This window comes from Wasmannia auropunctata, unplaced genomic scaffold (genome assembly GCF_000956235.1).
Source record: "Wasmannia auropunctata unplaced genomic scaffold, wasmannia.A_1.0 LD313680.1, whole genome shotgun sequence".
NCBI lineage: Eukaryota > Metazoa > Arthropoda > Insecta > Hymenoptera > Formicidae > Wasmannia > Wasmannia auropunctata.
Genome location: NW_012049210.1, coordinates 36,940 through 55,921, shown reverse-complemented (window position 1 = coordinate 55,921; position 18,982 = coordinate 36,940). Strand labels below are relative to the sequence as shown.

The following is an 18,982-nucleotide window of genomic DNA, read 5'->3' as shown; positions in this document are numbered from 1 at the left end:
AGTATCAATGTGAATAATTAGTATATCTAATCTTTGAAACGCTCTTCTGTAAAATTAAATTCTTTTATACTTTATATGTATTTTTTTTAATAATTCAATTAATGTATAAATATTTTTTATTTTTTTAGAAATATAAACAGATTACCGTTGATTTGACCGTTAGATTTAAAAAATTATTCTTTTACTAAGAATTACTAACAATCAAATTTACAGAAAAAGAGACTGGCTTTCTTCAACTCATAATTAAAACAAAGAACTTATTTAGAAAAAAACATTAAAATATCCAATAATATGAAATAAATCCATCTATTCTTTCGTCACTACAGCAGAATAAGTTATTTACATCTAAATCAGTGTGATAATGTGATCAAAATTATTTAAATTCTGTAGGAAATATAACGATGTGTGTCATTTCAAAGACATTGCAGTGGTATCTAGAAGTAACATCACAAGGCTATCATTGATCCGATTGATATAATAAAAACTCGAACTCTTTTTTGTGTAATTTAAATCCCAGCTGTCGATGTAGAAATTATAATTAGAATACAATTGGCCCAGCTGTTGCTGACAATGAGATATGAAAATGCGAGCTCCATTTATCTTGGTAGTTCGCGTAAAATAATATGTCCATTACATACATAAAGTGCATTTAGAAGAAACACTATTCTTACAGTTTATACTTAAAAAATAAAATCATGTCTTATATAATGTAATCGGAATTATTTTACAATATTTTATACTTAAATAAATTTACGCAGTATGTTAAAGCGAAGAAAATATCTCAAAACTTACAGATTAACTATATGTTATTTTACAATATCGTATTATACTTGCAGAATACTATCTTTTTATAACTTTAAATTTAAGTTCTCCATCGGGCGCGTACATGAACGTGACCTTATATTTTAGCGGCTGATGATGATACTCCAGTTTATACGATCTCAGGAGCTGAAAGTAATATCGTTGTGTCAGTAATATATTTATTGTTTCAAATTGTTAACGTGAATTTTTATAGACACAATTAAAATGAAATCTAAAAATTATATTAAATTAATAGGTAAAATCATTCTATATTAAATTAATCGATTAAATCATTCAATAAATATTCAATTTAGGAAAATTCATTACTAAATGACGAAATAAAGTATAAATTAAATCAAGTATCGGAAAAATGCAATGAAATTGTTCAAGTTAGAGAATATATTCTTTAATTATGACTCTCATTCGAAGACAGGAATTCGAAAGCAGCTCAAGCAAAGCAAGTGACACATCCCGCTGTCGTTATTTATACTTGTAGAAAAAAACCTGTAGTTGTATAATCCGAGTGATATAATCTTAATCTTTTTTAAATTGAGAATTTTATAGTATTTTTAATTTTTTAGAAAGGTTGCCAAGTCCTTTTGTCCAATCCTGAAAAGCCAAGAATCTGTTTTACGCAGATTGCGAGTATATAATTTAAAAATTCGTATGTGGGATGAGGGAACGAATCCCCAAAATTCACGCGCCGATTCCACACGGAGCTATATATATATATATATATATATGTAAAATACCTTTGCGAGAAGCACTTGGATCTCGAGGTCGGCGAACCTTCTGCCCAAGCACATTCGTGCCCCGTAACCGTACGGCAACGATGCAAATGGATGTAGGCTCTGATTGTCAAAGTCCTTGAGCCATCTCGCAGGCTTGAACGTCTTCGCATCCGTAACGTATTCCTCCATATTACCGGTGACAAGGGTTGGAAACACAACTTGAATCTAAAATTGTATTAATTTAAATTCATCCAATATATCCGACATTTGTTGACAAATAAGAATAATTTATAATATTAATAATTAATATAATTTTATAAAAAATTTGATTAGTGTATATGTATCGCGAAACTTTATTTATAAAGACTATTAAGGATTGTGTTAAGAAGAGCATCTTATTTTCCTACAGATAATTTTTACAAAAAATTTTATCGAGCACGATAAAGTATTATCGTGAATTTAATGAATTCAATGAGTATTTAATGAATACTTTCAGCGATAGAGAGATATAAAAATAAGATATGTGCTACGTACACCTTTGGGAATTTTATAGCCACAAATGACGGTGTCGTTCTGTAATGTTCTTCCATTTCCGATAACAGTCGAGTACACTCTGAAACGTAACGCATATAATAATATCCAGTAATTTGTGAAAGTAATCAGGCTATCGTCAATATATGTTAAAAGTTAAATTAATTGTTTTTGGCTCTAAGACTTCAATGTCCAAACTATAAAAATATGTTCGCAGAAAAGCCATAAAGTGATTTTATAAAAAACGTTCTATTTTTAATTATTTATCGTTGTTCCTAAATGTCTGTTAGTTTAATACATATTAAAATACATAGTAAATTATTTAATGTTTATTTATTAGGAAGGAGAAAAAGAAAAAGAAGTTAAATTGGAGCGTTCGAAGCCTGTGAGCGCAAATTGTATAAATGTTCTAAATGCTATGACGTTTAATATTACCTAAACACTTCCCGGATAAAAGCTTTCATATAAATTGCTTGATCCAGGTGGCTCGTCGTAAGAGGAACGGATGGATCCGGCAATATTCGCAATAATTCCTGATGTATCTTTTCCTGCTCTTCCGGTCTAGTCGCTAATTGATACAATATGGAACACACTGCCATTGATATCTATAACAAATATAGAAGATATATATATGCGTACACACGAAAAAAAATGATTTTTACTAACATATACATAAATATAAAAATTAGGCCAGACACTGATCTCAAAGTAATGACGTAGAATCATCAAAATAATTATATTGTTCAAATTGAACAACATTACTATTAAAACTTTTTGCAGCATTATTATCTTGTTTGTGAGCGTGATCCTACATAATTATATTTTACTTTATAATATAATTTTGTATTTTTAGATCTACAATAGTTTAGTTTCTAATTTTTATATACGTTAACAAAACTATTCTTTCCATGTACTTTTAATTATATAATTATATATAATTAATTAAATTTTATATATTTTCACATAATATTATTACCTATTTAATTCGCGTCAAAATTGTAATTTTAAGATTTAAGACCTTAGCTTAATTATGATATTTTAGATGGAATTTATGATATTGCGCCACTTGCCGTGTCAATGCCGACCAATATCAGATCGAGGGCAAAGATATAAGCTATTTTGGGGTCTGTCTCTTTGGCCAAAATTCGCTCTACCAGCGACAAGTCGCTCTCGTCCACGGATTTCTTATTTTTAAGCCGAACGACGGCGGCGTCGATATACTTCATGCATATCCTAAAATAAAACATACATTATCACACATTATCATAATGTCGTGACCATTCGTTGCGTGTTCGGAATGAATTACTGTCGAGCTGTAGCTGTAAATTGAATTAAATTGGAAAATGCGATTTACGTAATATTTAGCATTTAATTATAGATATTACGAAATCAGCTAATAGCTCTAAAATGGATCTCTTTCCACTGTTTTACTGTAACAACTTTCTACCTCCAAACACGTAAGCGCTAAGTGATCTAACAAAATACCGAAAGAGACAAGAAAGAAAATCGCATTTACTTGTCTAAATTTCAAATAAGGTATTTATTTTCTAGTTTTCTTTGTTTCTCAGTCGACTCGATCGTAAAAATTGCAACAACTGAATAAAAGAGGGAAAAAAGTCAAACAATCTTCAAACTAATCTCTCAAATTGTCTAAATAAAAAATTATCTAAATTCTAAACAAAAAAATTTATTTACTTCCCAAATTCATCTCGTGAAAATTACAATAATTGAATAAAAGAGAAGGGAGAGGTCAGACGACTATCAAATTAATCTCACAATTTTTGAAAATTATCTCTCTAAATTCGAAATGAGAAATTCATTTTTTCCAGGTTTCTAATTTTCCAATCTTATCCGGCTGGACAAAAGAAAGGAGGTCATATGACCATAGAATTCCGGAAGTTAGAACAGGTCATCATTTTTTCCAGTATAAGTTTCTGTCAATCGTTTTCTATTGATTTTATTTTCATCTATATATGTCTTTTCTGTGTGCAGGATTTTTTACCTTATTTAACCTTTCTAAACTTACTCGACGAAGTAATTCATATTGCGTACGTAACGACTCCAGAGGGGCGTCGGGATGTATCGCCAGTACGGGGCTTTAAGTTCGAGCAAAGCGACATTTCTCAGCGCGAATTTGGCGGCGTCGATAATCTTTTGCGGCTCCGAGTCCGACGACAATGTTTCGCCTAAGCATCCGAGCCTGACGTCGAGTGCCACTCGACCAATACCTGCATGCCCGATCAACAAATGTATAATTCATAGTACGTAGTAAATACTTATCGTCACTGCACGTTTCAATAGGAATGAGAAAGCGGGAGGGATTTTCTTCCCAGCGAGAATTTTAATAGATATAAATCATTTCTCTATCTCTCTCTACCGATCTCTCTGCGAGAAATAAATTGCGCTCTCATATATACAATGTTATAGTAAGTGTATTAAATGTTAGGAGTTTTATATGTGTAAAATGTTAGAAGTCTCGATAAATGTTATTACGAGATTTATATAACTACATAATATATCCTTCTACAACATCACGATGTAAGAAAAACAAGTAGAAAGTGATAAAAATCAATCAAGCTAATACTTTGCTACATAGAAAATTCCACAGGTAAATGATGCGTTGTAAGAGAAAACAGCAATTTTTATTTAATTTACATATTAATTTTAAAGTGTTCCTCCTTTCTAATAATTTTTTAAAACGTATATTTAAAGTTTAATGATAACTTCTTCCAAATTCACTTATTATAAAATAATAGAGTTATAAATAGTTTTACACAAAGCTTCTTTTTTAATCGAATATTTGTACTTTTTAACGTTATAAAGCTTCTAACTAAGGAATATCTTTGAATATGAAACAATTATATTTAAAAAATCTCAATAAAAATAAAAAAATCAATGTTTCAATGCTAAATTAATTCTTCGAACAACGATTAACAATCGAGAAAAAATTTGATATTGATTGTAAGTTGTATAAAATATCTTAAATACAATTTGAAGGATCTATTATGAGCGCAGAGAGAACGTTTCGTGTAGTACGCAATCGACGCTGTTAATTTTTACATAATATAAGCGGTTAATACTTTGCATAGGAAGATAGAAACTAACATTCCAAAGCCCATTTATGTATCTCGTTATCGAAATCGCCTGGCAATTCGCCGTCGTCTCCTTTAATCGTCTCAATTCTACAACCCATAAGAGAAATCGAGAATAATCATCAATATTCATCTATATATCCATATACGCAAAGTTTATATTTTCCCCCACTGTCTTTTACCTGCTTATGAAATCCTTCGTAACTACTTCAATCGGTGTTATGTATTTTCGCACAGTCTTCGGCTGAAGAACAGGTTTCTGAACGCGCGTACGAAATTCCTTCCATGGCTCGCCGTGCCTATAATGAGAGAAATCAAATTAGAGTGTGATGAGCTCAGAATAAACGAACGAAGCAAATAAAGTTCTTTTCGGCCTCTTCATTGAGATACTATACTGGCATAATAAAAAGTCAAGGACAAGGTCACAAAATTCGAAAGTTTCGCCCAATCGAGAATGTAGGTATATATATACGACTCACGCGCTTTACATTTAATAAATTCTCAACATCTTCGCTTATTTTTAATTCTGTATAATTGGCTTTTGAATAAAAATAAAAGTAAAAAAATAAATTATTCAATATATATAATTTTATAATAAATATGTTTACATAATAAAAATACATATTAAAAAATAACAGATAAGTTTATGTAAAATAGAGTAAAATATTAATAACAGAATAAAAGAAAACTTTAACTATCAAAATTTTTTTTCTAAGAAAATTTCTTATTGCAGTGACTTTTAAAATCAAGAAATTAGATTAATGAAAAAGTTTTCAATTTTTTTATATGCTGCATATTTCAATAAATTAAGGCGGAATTACTCGCCAATAATTTCATTGTTCACCTACACGCCAACGACGCCGGGCAGTTGGCCGAAAAAGTCCTTGCGTATGACGCTCTTATAGTGCACCAGGCAGGGCATGGAGGGCCTGAAAGGCGTAGGGCCCTCTTGCCGGTACACCTTCTCGATCTCGTCAGCGTCGTAGACGAAGAGCAGATCTGGACGGCCTATCAGACCGCTTAGCCGCACGATTTTGCCGTACTCTTCGTAGAACATCTGCGAGATTTTGCCGACGTCCGAGATTTGGTACTGGCCGATCAGCGGCAGTAGCCGCCAGGCGTTGCCTAATATTGGTATCGGTCGCGGTCCCGGCACTTCGTCGTACGGTCTAACAGACGAGGACGCGATCCTTGAAGACGACGACGTATGAGGACATTCGGACGTGATCGTATCGCTGCAGAAACCCCGACGAACGTACGACTCGCAGGATTGCAACAAGCAGCGTCGCGTTCCGCAAATTCGCAGTGGCGGTTTCATTCTGTAACCCCGTTACCGCATTTTCTTTAATCTCTCTAAGTACACGAGAAGTATTTCTGTCATTATTAAAGTAAGATCGCGCAGTGTTTTTATTGCGAAATATCGAAAAAAAAAAAATTAAAATTATAATTTCGCTGAAAACATTTAATTGTTATCGCGTATGACTGTTTGATTGCTAATTTCATTAATTATCTGTTTTATTTTATACTACGCTTTTGTATATAAATATTGTTATGATCATCACAATTGTACTATTGTGCAATTCTATTATAATGTCGCAATTCTTGCCAAATTCCTGTATTTTTATTGCCAAGGCTTAAGCCACAAAACACTTTCACTAACCGGCTCGTAACATTGAGAATTTAAACGCATTATTCTTTTTCTCTTTCAAGCGAGGGAAAGAATCAGCTCTGCTATAAGAAAGAGAAAGAGAGAGAAGAGATTTATGATTATGTATGTACAAAAGATATTAATATGCGAATATATCCCATAAATGTTCAGAATAAAATATTTATTTACTTATTTATTATTACTTATTATTATTTTACTTATTTATTATTACTTTAAAGGGTGAGTCAGTCTCTGTTTATAGTAAACAACAATGTTTACTATAAAAAGGAGTGAATGAAATTAGACGAAAGTGTGCGCATGACCCAATAAGTTGTAACGAGAAAGCGTAAAATTTCGGACGTTTATCTCGAACATCGCGGACGCGCTAGGTGAATCAGAGATCATTTGAAAACGTTTTATTTCTAATTAAATTGTTACGTATTAAAAAAAATAAAAATATCGAACGGACGTATACATATGTAGACGAGACTAAATTAAACAACGCAGAGATTTTTTTCAGAACGCTCAGAACAATCTTATTTAATTGTTATTATTATTTTAATAATGAATATTTAATATTTAATAATTTAAAGAATTGTTTATTACACACACAAATGTATTAAGATATTAAATTTCTAAGATATTAAATTTCTACATTTTATGACGTGAGATTACAATTAATTTAAGAAAAATTTGTGGAAAGTTGTTCGAGCTCTCTCAAACGGGAGGCATTCTTTCACGCGCATTGAAATCACTTTGTCCGAAGGGGAAACAATGTTTAACTTTTCTTCACTATATTAACAGTTTAGCGAATTTCGTGGAAACCGCGCGAATAAAAATCGCGATAATTAATTCTGATTAATGTTAGTAATTTCTTCATGAGCGTACCTCGTTATACTGAAGGACAACATCATCCAAATCCGCTCTTGACGGAGATGACACTAAAATTTACGAGTGACAGTGACTCACTCATACACACGCGCGCACGTACACTATCGTCTCAAAGACAAAGAATGATAAAATAAAATAACTTGGTAACGTTAATGCCTCATGGATGAACCGTTACTGAAAACGATGCGTACTACAAGCGAAGAAGGTCGCGGGACGCTATCTACGTTGAGTGTTTCCCCACCGAAGAATTCTCCCTCCAGCATAAAATGACCCGAATCTCAAACGAATTCGGCTTAACTCTACACAACCTGTTCTAACGATGTAGTGCAATCGGGAACACATCATACTAATCCGACTTAACATTTTTTAAATCGAAAATTGCTGGTATTAAAAAAAATTTGATATTTCCATTATTCGGATTATGTTTTCGTTAATTTGTATTTAATAAAATATTATAACAGGCATAATGATTGCGAATACGATAAAATAGTTACGATAAAAAATATAAAAATACTATAAAGTTTACAAATACTTGTAAATAACTAAAAGAACACATCTACGTGCCATTATATGAGAGAAATGCTCTTAAATTTTCAAAAAGCAGATTTAGTTTCTGAAATATTTTACTCGAAATTTCACTTCACGTAAGAATTCTGGATCAATTTTGTAGACTTTTGACATTTATAAAGTGATGCAGTCACATGGTCAGACTTTATATTTTTATGTGTATTCGTAGCTGCTACGTCGCTTAATGTATAACATTTTTTATTGTTAGATCACGTGTTGTCAGAAGGGCAAGATTTATCTTTAAATATTACGACTCTTTAAAAATTATAATTTTTTTTATAAGTGTACCTCGTTATATTGAAAGACAACATCGTCCAAATATTATAATATTAACATTTTTTTATCAAACATTTTATACATATTATCCAAACGTGCAAGAAACTGTTATTAACATTATAAGAACATAATTTAATTCTGAATGCATTACGCACACAATTGAACAAACTTGCAATTGTGTTCATGAAATAAATGAATGTCATAAATGTATGTAAATGTAATTATATATTGATATACTAATTGATTTGTTTAACTATTATCTCTTATTATTTTATCAAAAATTTTAAACTTATAAAACGGTATATCTCTTTTAGAGAGCAGCGTTTTGTAATGTTATTTCAATATTCTTTTTGTTTTTTTTCTTCATTTATTTTAGCAATGCAATCATAAAAGCTTTATTAATTGAAAAATATATTGGCATTAAATCGTAAAATTGCAAATAATTATTTGATTTTTGTAAATATTATAAGGACATAATATTTTAAATCAAAATACAGTACAAGTTGATAAAATTGGCGGCATTGATAAAATAAGTGAATAAATATAATAAAAAAAACGAAATAACGTTACAAAAATATTAAACCAATTTCTAAACGAGAGATACATCTGATGCAGGAAATTCAATATTCAACGATTGGAAGACTTTATTGCAAGACGGTGTGATATAAATAAATAACGAATAATTACATGTGAGAGGCACTTGTTTCTTCTCTCGTTCCAGATGGTTGTAAGGTCCATTCAGATCGTTCTTGATCGTTCTTGATCGCATTTGATGACAATGTGAACGGGGATGATACATGGCACGATTCGTTGGCTGTGTATCGCGTTGTACAGGTCCACATTTGAATGCAATGCGATTAAAAAAATGAAAGAGATGATGTTATTATTTTAAACTTTTCAATCAAGCATTATTCTGGTGCAAGAAATTTAGTATTTAACGATTAGAAAATCATATATAACATCGTGCGATATTAATAAAATGAATAATTACATGTAAGAAACACTTGCTTCTTCTCTGGCTTGTCCAAACGATTGAAAGGTCCAATTAGATCGTTGTTGCATTTGATGATCTAACTGGGGATGATACATAGGATGGTACGATTCGTTGATTGTGTATCGCGTTGTACAGATCTACATTTGAATGTCATGCGATTAAAAAAGTGGAAGAGATAATGTTATTATTTCAAACAGTTCAGTCGAGTTTTAGTCTGGTACAGGAAAATCAATATTTTATATATATCTTACTCGAATTTCTGTGACATTAGTATTTAGTAGATAACTATGTTTAAACTGAATTTTTAATTTTTAAAATATTTATATAGAGCATCCGAAAACGCAAGTATACGATAACATAACTGAATTCAATGTTTTTTATATTATATGTGCAATAATTGAAAAATTGTAACTATTATGTTTGAAATGCTGCATTTTTAATTAAAAATGGAAATAGCTATTATATGGATGTTTAATATAACCCATAAGTATTAACATGATATTATTTATCGTTTTGACGTATTAATGACGACAATTAATGTCAGCTTGCTACTTACATATAAAGAAATTATATCCACTAAATTGTTTTCAACGACTGTTTTATCATTATTTTTATCTTAAATTCCTTAATATTTTATTATATTCTTGCATATACTTACTCTTGTTGAAACTTGATTTTTAATTTTTCTGGGTGACTTGTAAATGTGAACGCAAATTAAGATAGTCGTATTTATAATTCCACTCTTTGCCGCAATGTTCACAGTTTGCATAAAAATTTCCTCTAGGTTTGTATGATCCTTTAGCTCGGACAGTAGTGGATATTTCTCTTCGATATATGTTGCATGATTTTCTAAGTGCTTTTTCAGCCGTGCTATAGATTGCGTTGATTTAAACTTAATTGTCTCTTCACAGATTATGCACGTTGCACAAGAAGATTGTTTATTCTTGAAATATTTCCATGCTGATTGTGAGTGTATTCTTTCTCGACCCATTTCAAATGTCCTGTACTGTTGAGTGTTTAATACTAAGCCTAGATAAATATCATTTTAGCAAGCGTTTACAAAATTGTTCGAAAGGATCAAAGAAGTTGGAGATATTGTTTATTTATTCGATTGTATGTGTATGTGTATGTGTGTGTACGTATAGATTGATATGTAATTTAACTTTAACTATAATAGACGGTAAAGCTTTATTTCTTATCATTTTATTACCAATTTTAACGATTGTTTGTTACTGCACACTGTAATATGCTATGAAATTTATGACCGTTTCTGCCTTCTTTAGATCTTCTTCAGCAGCTGAAGAAGGCAAAAATACGTTCGATGTATGAAGGAGATTCATTGTATTTAAAAATTAAATTAGCCACGCACTAATTATCGCGTTATTGACTTTGATAATTGTGAGTGCCTATCCTAATTACTAATCGTTTAAATCTAAGAGTCTTTGAATTGAAATATCGAATAGTCGATAATATCGAATATCGATATCCATCGAGGCCGTTTGCGCGCGTTCACTCGGAGGCGCGAGCACTCGACTCGAGCAGTCGGAGCTGGAGCACGAAGCGATTCGGAGAGGAAAATGCTGGACGATGTATCCCGCTGTACCGGATCTTCCTTACGTCCTGTCGGAACGTGAGGAAATCAACTCGATCCTGTACAAACCGATCAACTCGACGCAGCGGATAAAGGTAGCGGGAACACGCGTGGTGCTCGCGCACCTTCGCACGTAACTCGCGAGAGAGGTTAACTCTCCGAGCGGTACAGTGGGCGGTACACAATGTATGTATCTGTCAAAAAATTCATCACACGGCTTGCTCCCCGTATATCGGCTTAGCTTTTAAATAATCAATAAAATGGATAATATATTTTCTATTTCGCAATATCGGACAAGCGCTTCGAGACTCTTGTCTTCAGATTGAATGTAGAAATAAATACATTTACAGGTCTCTTGCTCTGACACGCGATATCGTATTACTTACGATACATCATTGTGTATCTATATGTATATTATAAGTCATTAGTTATTTACTTATTTATAGTACCGTTGCATAACTTTTTACTTTCAATTGTATAGCGACAAGTATGTTCCCTGTCAGCAACGTACATAAAATATATAGATACCAAAATCTGTTTTGTTTTTCCAAATTTTTGATTAATTTTATGATATTATAATATTCATAATACTCTAAGATGCAAAAGTAAAAGTTTCGAATATGTGTGCAAAAGTTTTAGTCTTTTTTCAACGTTCTGGTATAAGTATTTAAATTTCAAATGAATTCCCACTTTTTTGCGTTTTTTTTTCTGTGCAAGAGTTGATAAAAGATTGTATAAGTAATGGACAAGTAAACCGGATGGTCATTTTGCTGCGTGTCAACTGTAGGTCGCACATACTCAACAAATCATTTTTAACGTGAGAAATTTTCTCGTATTAATCAGACTTGGCTTCGGATTATCTTATTCGATGCAGCATTCTTTAAGGTGAGCAGAGCTTTCGAGATATGGCTGATGATACAATTTTAGATCGACAATTTCGATATCTACAAGCCGATGTTTTTTTTCGCAAAGGAATTTTGAATTTATGAGAGATGACAAAAAATTATAGAGAATCAGGGCAAAATTTTGATAAATATTATTGCACATCTAAAGCGAAAACGTAAGAAAAGATTAAAACTTTGCATACACTTATAACATACATATATATATAATAATGTCATAAATGATGTAATTACAGTACACATGTTTCAACGCCTCAGCAAGTTACATTATACTCGGCTCGACCAGTGGCAGCGTCTACTTGTTCTCCAGAGAACCATGTTCATTTCTTCAAATAATACCTCTATCGGTAAATGACGTTTTAATTCTAATTATGTTAAGACATATATCGTCAGTTTTTTAAATATACAATTAGAAATATATATGTTCTAATAAAGTGTTGATTACTAACGCATGACATATTGTGATTATTGGATATGTAATTGGTTTATTAATATTGTATTTGTCTTCCACTAGGAGGGTGTAGTCTCGCGTGTGGCGATATCACCTGACGAGAAGACCGTGGCCTTAGCAACAACTCGCGGTACCGTCTGTCTAGTCTCTCTGAAATCCACTCCGCAATTGATATCAGTATCGACGGAACACATGTATAAACAAATCACTTGCATCTGCTGGAATAACAACAGTACCGATATATACGTGGGAGATGCAGTCGGCAGGGTCTCCGTTATGGTGCTGTCCATATTCACGGTAAAGTTCGTAACACGCTAAATTGAATGCACTCCAGCAAGTTTAATATTTATTTCAATACACAATTTATGGTAAGACTAAAGTTATGTGCAATTTAATAATGTATATTCCTGCAACATGATCTTAATTTATATATTAATATACTTTTCTGTATTTCAATCGAAACAATTACGCATATATTCCCTTGCGATTAGGTCAATGGAATGTTTCAAACTCCAGCGTGCACGCTGATGAATCTGGACTCCAGCGTCGTGCAATTAAACTTCCTCTCGCCTCTGCTGCTGGTCTCCACGTTAACGCGCTGCTACGTCTGCGACACGGTGCGAGAGCAGTACAAGCAGATAGGCAATAAGCCGCGGAACGGGGAGTTCGGCGCGTGTTTTTACACGCACGAGAGCGACACTTTGAGCGCGCAGAGGGAGGAGAGGAACATCAACAACACGCGGGGGGCGTTCAACTTGATCTCCGACAACGACAGCAATGTCCTGGGCGAGAATCATTCGAAGATATTTTGCGCGCGACCCGGCTCGAGATTGTGGGAGGTTTCGGCCGACGGGATCGTCGTGAAGACGCATCAGTTCAAGGAGGCTTTGGCCATTCCTCCGATAGCAATATTTCGATCGGATAGTACCTTAGAATCTAGTCAGCTGGAGGTGACGGAGCGCGAGTGGCCGCCGCAGTCTGTCAACTTCTCGCACCTGTTCGTACTTGCACGCAAGTATTTATTTTCCCACACGACCAGCGGCCTGTACATTATCGATCCGAGCACGAACGCGAGCACGCCGTTGTGGAGCAACGAGTACACGAACATCAGCATGACGGCGATCGTGGACAATCGGATCTACTTGATGACCTGTGATAGCGAATTTCATTGTTTAGCATTGTCGTCGCTCGACAGTCTGCTACTGCGGCTGTACTGCCGCGAGCAGTACAGCGAGTGTCTGAGGGCGTGTTTTGTATATAAGACGCAACTGTTGAAAGCCGTCGGCACCGAGGAAATTGTCGGGCTGTTCGAGGTGGAAAATCTGCCGCGGGACGAGAAAGCGCTGCTGCGGCCGTTGATGACGCTTCTGCAAGCCGGCGGTGACAATAGACCGGCCAAACTGGACTCCGGGATCGTAGTCGTGCGCTCGCAGAACGACGATAGATTCGCGAATAAGAAAACCTACGGCTGTGAAACGACGTCCTCGTCGCAGTCTCCCGAAATCTCCAGCGACGATTCGTCCGAGATTCAAGTAGAATCTGGGAAGGAACGGGAAGAGAATCTCGCGCGAGGAAACGCCCTCGGAACGGCTTCGGAGAACACGCTCGACTCGGATCACGATGGCGAGATGTTAGATGCCAAAGATGACGGTGGTCAGAAGCCGGATTTTCAAGAGAACGTTACGCACAGAGTGCAGTCCGACTTGCGGTCGATTTACGACGTGGCGAACAGCATCAGACCCAGTATGTCGGAGAGGGAGATCGAGGAAATTATCTCGGAGACGGACAAAAGGATGAGAACTGTCAAAGATTCCTATCGCGACTCGCCCGGGCTTCAGAGCTTCATCTACGAGGTTACTCGCGTCGCGGAGTTGCATTACTACAACATGTTTCTGGAGAACACCTCCACGCGGCTGATCGATGTCGGCGGCGAATACGTGGTGCGACACTTCGCGCGAGCCTTCATCGAGATCAACGCGCCGACTTACTCCAGATGCGGCTGCGGCTACCCCTACCCGATGGACGAGTCCGTGGAACCCAAGTTCCTAGCGGTCGGCGAGTCCTTGGTCAAGAGATACGCGGACGACCTGCCGAAAGAGTGCGGCAACATCTGCGACAGGGTACCTTACATGTGGCGCACGTACCTGCCGATCCGCGTCGAGCGACGCAACGCGCTGGACGACCTGTTGAGACAGTGCCTTCAGACCAGAGACAACGTCGTGCTGTCGTTCCTTCTGCCGGCGCTGAACGAGCAACAGTGGAGTTGCGTGAGCACGTGCCTGAGCGAGATCAAGGACGGCACTTGCCTCTTCTGCGCGACGCCGTTGGTAAAGCGATCCGATTGCAACGTACCGATGGACTGGAGCGGGATCGCCAGAGAGATCATGAGGAGAGAGGGACCGGACGAGGCTATGGCGTTTCTGATTAAGCTGGAGAGTATGATGCCAGGCATTGATTTGGACAGAAGGTAGCGAAAAATCTTCAAGCGTTGGGAAAGAGTATATGTATACTCTGTCATCATTCTGTAAAGAAGAGAAATATATAGATAGTAGATACTCTCTCCCAACGCTTATATATATATAGATGTACAGATCTTGTAGTCAATGTCAAAGAGAGAGAGAATTTCATTAATAATTAACAAATAATACATATAAAATATCTGAAAAATTAATTAGTATTATAAAAAAATATTAATTTTTTTGTAATATTAAAATTTGTCATTGGAAACAATTTTTAAATATTAAAGAGAGAACTTCCATAAAATTTAATATTTTTTTATGACTAATAGAACTTTTATATATTGCCACATTAATTAGTAATCTTTTATATATTTAATATAAAAGATTATTAATTCTTCATTATTCTGTTTATTGTAGAAGAATATAGAATACAACACTATGTAAAATTATAGTGTTCTTGACCTATTGCAATTTTTTAAAACAATGAATACTGTTATATAAATAAATAAAATGATAGATAAAATAAAATAAAATCTATAAATAAGTCATTTAATTAAAATAATATACAGTTATATATCATCAAAGACGCTCCGTATACGTTAAAACATTAAATTAATTTCGGCTAGATATTGACATTAATATATTATTTTTATTAAAGTATATTCCAGTCGATCGTGTTTACAAAAATGCTGCATCGCCGAGGCGTGAAGAAGTCGATTGATTTCAGTAAAACTAATCAATTATCATCGGAATTTGGTACAGTTTGCTCACCACAGGTAATCTCATTATCATTTCTATTGTAAAAGTAATGAAATACCCAAATAACATCAATCTATACAAGTCATCTGGAAATGTTTCAAATTTTCTAGATATACAAAGTGAATCACATAATTCAATCTTAATTATAGTTTCTTTCAAAATCTTTGTTAAAAAAATATTGCTAACAGAAAATGCGCTATAATCCCGTAGATTTTATTTAAATTGAATAATTTCAAATAAAGGGAACTCCGCAAGCAATAGTTAACGATTAAAATGGTCAAGTTGTATGATTCTTAAGTAATTTAATTCTCCCTTTCCCCTCCAGAATGTGAATATAGATAGTAAATATTAATTAAAACGGACAATATTAAATTATTAATTATTAGCCGTATTAATTTTATTGTCATAGATACGTGAACAGCTGGCGAAAGTTCTCGAGAAAGATTTAAGACGATCGATCGATAAAAATGTGTTCGGAACAGGCGCTCATCATTGGGGTATGCGACATCGGATTAAAGCATTGACGTGCCCGGGCTGCACGTTATCTCTACAGACGCCGATTTTGCTAGGTGACAATGGAGTCGCGATCTTCCGTTGCGGCCACGCCTATCATGTAAATTGTATGATAGAGAGAAAGCTCACTAGATGCAATCTTCATTAGTTAATATTGTAAATAAGTCAAATAGAAAAAAAAAAGAAGTTACGTACCATATATACATTTCTCTTAAAATAAAGCTCTCTTCGAACGTACTCGAATTTATGTCATTTATTATCCATCTAGTAAAGATATTTTTTTCTATATCGTCGCAAATCTTTGGATTTATTATCTCGGTACATTCGTTTTTATCACAGTTGCAAGTTTTGGACGATACAAGAGGAATATCGTAAACTATAAGGCGGAACAAAATCGCTATCTATAATACAAACATTATATCGTATCATCTCGTTAGAGCACACATTTTTCGAATTTATCTACTTTTGTTCATTATCAAAATGGCATCACTTTTATAAGATCGTTTTATAAGATAATTGTAATGTGTTATCATTAATCACAACTGCAATGATTGATTATATAGTTTCTCGTGTACAGAGTCATTAGACATGCGCGTACAATAAATAAAATATCCTCGCACGATTTCTCACGTCGCTTAAGTTAAGTCGATTAAGTTTTCTTTGCGAGAAATCAAGAGGAGGGCAAATACACATCTAGATTTACATGAATATTACATTATTTGTCTTATCACTTACCTTATTTGACGTTATCGAAATATATTTATTACAATTACACGCGTACAACGTGTAAATATATAACTTCGTACGTGGCCTATTATTACGCATTTGGCATTCCTAAGTCTCGTTACGGTTTTGCAGACTATCCTTCAGCAAAGTAAAAACTCAAAAAAAAATCTAGATCATTCGAGATACATTAAACTGAGATTTAACATAATGTGTTGACATTATTATGTAACATACGTTTCGTATATTCTCATAAGTCTGCTCAGATCTGTACATTTACAGCAAGATCTCTATATACTTAAATATCGACACATATGTATCCTTATGAATAAATAAATCCATATAAAAATTGTTTACGCAAATCTGAACGATTCTATTACTGTTTCTATAAACACGTTGTGCGCTGCGTAATGCAATAGCACCGAAAATCATTTCCTTGATATAAAAGCAAAACATAAAGCTTATTATCGCATGGAATTACTAAGTTCAGAAAAACATTTACTAAAAACTTTTGCATGATCGTATATCGGTATCACAGTTCAAATGGCAATAAAATGTGTAAAAACTTTACTATCGTAATGTGACTAGATAATCTTTGTTATACCTAGCTTTTTACACAATTTATATAATCTTTTTGTATATATAATTATTTAAAAAAGTATAATATGGCTAGCAGATACAGTATTAAAATTTCCTACCAATATATCCGTATATATAAATTTTAGCTACGGCATGACACGGTTTGAGCATTATGAGTTTTTGAGCAAAATATTGAGTTACGATTGCACACTAAGTTACTCACGAATAGACGTTTCATCTTCTCTTTTAGTGAATATCATAACGTGCAAAACTTGCATTAAACGCAAGTGTTTATCTTTGCACGATCGCGGGCAAAATATTTCATTACAATAAATCGTAAGATATTAATGTCGTACCATCGTGTTTCTGATAAATTTTATATAATATAATTTGGAAGCAGAAAATTTCTCTTTATAGATAAACAGTTGCTAGTTTTATGCTTCCATTCTTGCAGACTGAGATCGCAACGCTTAACATTTTTTTTTAGCATTTTAGAAATAGGTTTCAGTAATTATCATTAATCGTGTACTGAAATTTTCATAAAATAAAACTCTGTGCTTTGAGTATGAGTGCGGTGATAGAGAAAATGTATACGTTGACGAATAAAGCCCACTTTAGATGATCTACAATTTGTGCCGAAATTCAGAATAAAATGTTGTTTATAATTTTTATGTATTACATATATAATTATATAAAATATTTACTATTTCAAAATACATATTATAAAATTATAAAAATAAAACATTATTCTGAAATTTGAATTAAAGATCTTCTGAGAGAGCTTATAATATTATCGATACATTTTCTCATCCGATAATCATTTTGCTAATAGACAGTTACAGCGAGATCGAATTATAAAGAGGAAGCACTTTGTATAGAATATTGATGGTATTAACACGTTGCTCTCCGCTGTGCAATTGTTTTAACACCTTAAATACATATCAAATTATTTCAACCATTTGTATACATGATTACAAATAAAATAAAAAGATTAGGATTTTAGTAACACATGCACAGTGGACAACATGTTAATGCAGTTTGCAAAATATCAAATTACGTGTGTACATCAAATTGTTTACAAAAATATGTTCTCTTACTTTTCTTTTTCTTTAAAAAGAATATCGTGAAAGTAAATGGAAGTGTCTATTTTCCACGAGAAAAATGCATATCCGTTCGTATTGTACGCAAAAATAATACACTTAAAATTAAGTATAATTAAATGTTGGAGTTGCATTCGGTTGTTTGTTGCACTTACCCATTATACGTCCATACATATCTCTCCCAGGCAACTTTTTATTCGCGTCGTTCTCGAGCCGAGAAGCGCGCGCGGCGACTACTCTATTACGCAAATAAAATGCTACGTAAAATCAAAGGTATGACAAATAATCGCAATAGTGACTTATAATACGTCGACGGAATGGTTGCGGTTTCTGAGTCTGTCGGGTAAACAGCTCAGCTTTTCCTTTCGAGGTAA

At 33.7% G+C, this 18,982-nt stretch overlaps 2 protein-coding genes across 2 annotated transcripts; one reads left to right on the top strand and one right to left on the bottom strand.

The window, feature by feature from the left end:
- Positions 1–744: 744 nt before the first annotated feature.
- On the bottom strand, positions 745–7,912 carry LOC105460921 (probable cytochrome P450 301a1, mitochondrial). The gene is made up of 10 exons (XM_011707414.1): positions 7,692–7,912; positions 6,004–6,474; positions 5,338–5,454; positions 5,169–5,245; positions 4,090–4,291; positions 3,134–3,296; positions 2,499–2,668; positions 2,067–2,145; positions 1,554–1,757; positions 745–948 (listed from the first exon to the last, which is right to left on the bottom strand). Exons 1-10 carry the CDS (start codon positions 7,715–7,717, stop codon positions 841–843), a joined length of 1,617 nt encoding a protein of 538 aa, XP_011705716.1. The 5' UTR covers positions 7,718–7,912; the 3' UTR covers positions 745–840.
- Positions 7,913–11,042: 3,130 nt separating this feature from the next.
- Positions 11,043–17,291, top strand: LOC105460920. The gene is made up of 6 exons (XM_011707412.1): positions 11,043–11,217; positions 12,261–12,371; positions 12,539–12,772; positions 12,967–14,942; positions 15,593–15,710; positions 16,103–17,291. Exons 1-6 carry the CDS (start codon positions 11,119–11,121, stop codon positions 16,352–16,354), a joined length of 2,790 nt encoding a protein of 929 aa, XP_011705714.1. The 5' UTR covers positions 11,043–11,118; the 3' UTR covers positions 16,355–17,291.
- The last annotated feature ends 1,691 nt before the right edge of the window (positions 17,292–18,982 follow it).

What these genes read in the sequence shown, in the direction of transcription:
- LOC105460920 (XM_011707412.1), top strand. Translation starts at nt 11,119, where the DNA reads ATGTATCCCGCTGTACCGGATCTTCCTTACGTCCTGTCGGAACGTGAG. An exon ending in GGCATTGATTTGGACAGAAG is followed by an intron (nt 14,943 to 15,592) that starts GTAGCGAAAAAT and finishes TTTTTATTAAAG; the next exon opens with TATATTCCAGTCGATCGTGT. An exon ending in GTACAGTTTGCTCACCACAG is followed by an intron (nt 15,711 to 16,102) that starts GTAATCTCATTA and finishes TTATTGTCATAG; the next exon opens with ATACGTGAACAGCTGGCGAA.
- LOC105460921 (XM_011707414.1), bottom strand. Translation starts at nt 7,717, where the DNA reads ATGATGTTGTCCTTCAGTATAACGAG. An exon ending in TTGTCCTTCAGTATAACGAG is followed by an intron (nt 6,475 to 7,691) that starts GTACGCTCATGA and finishes ACGGGGTTACAG; the next exon opens with AATGAAACCGCCACTGCGAA. An exon ending in ACGAAGGATTTCATAAGCAG is followed by an intron (nt 5,246 to 5,337) that starts GTAAAAGACAGT and finishes TATGGGTTGTAG; the next exon opens with AATTGAGACGATTAAAGGAG.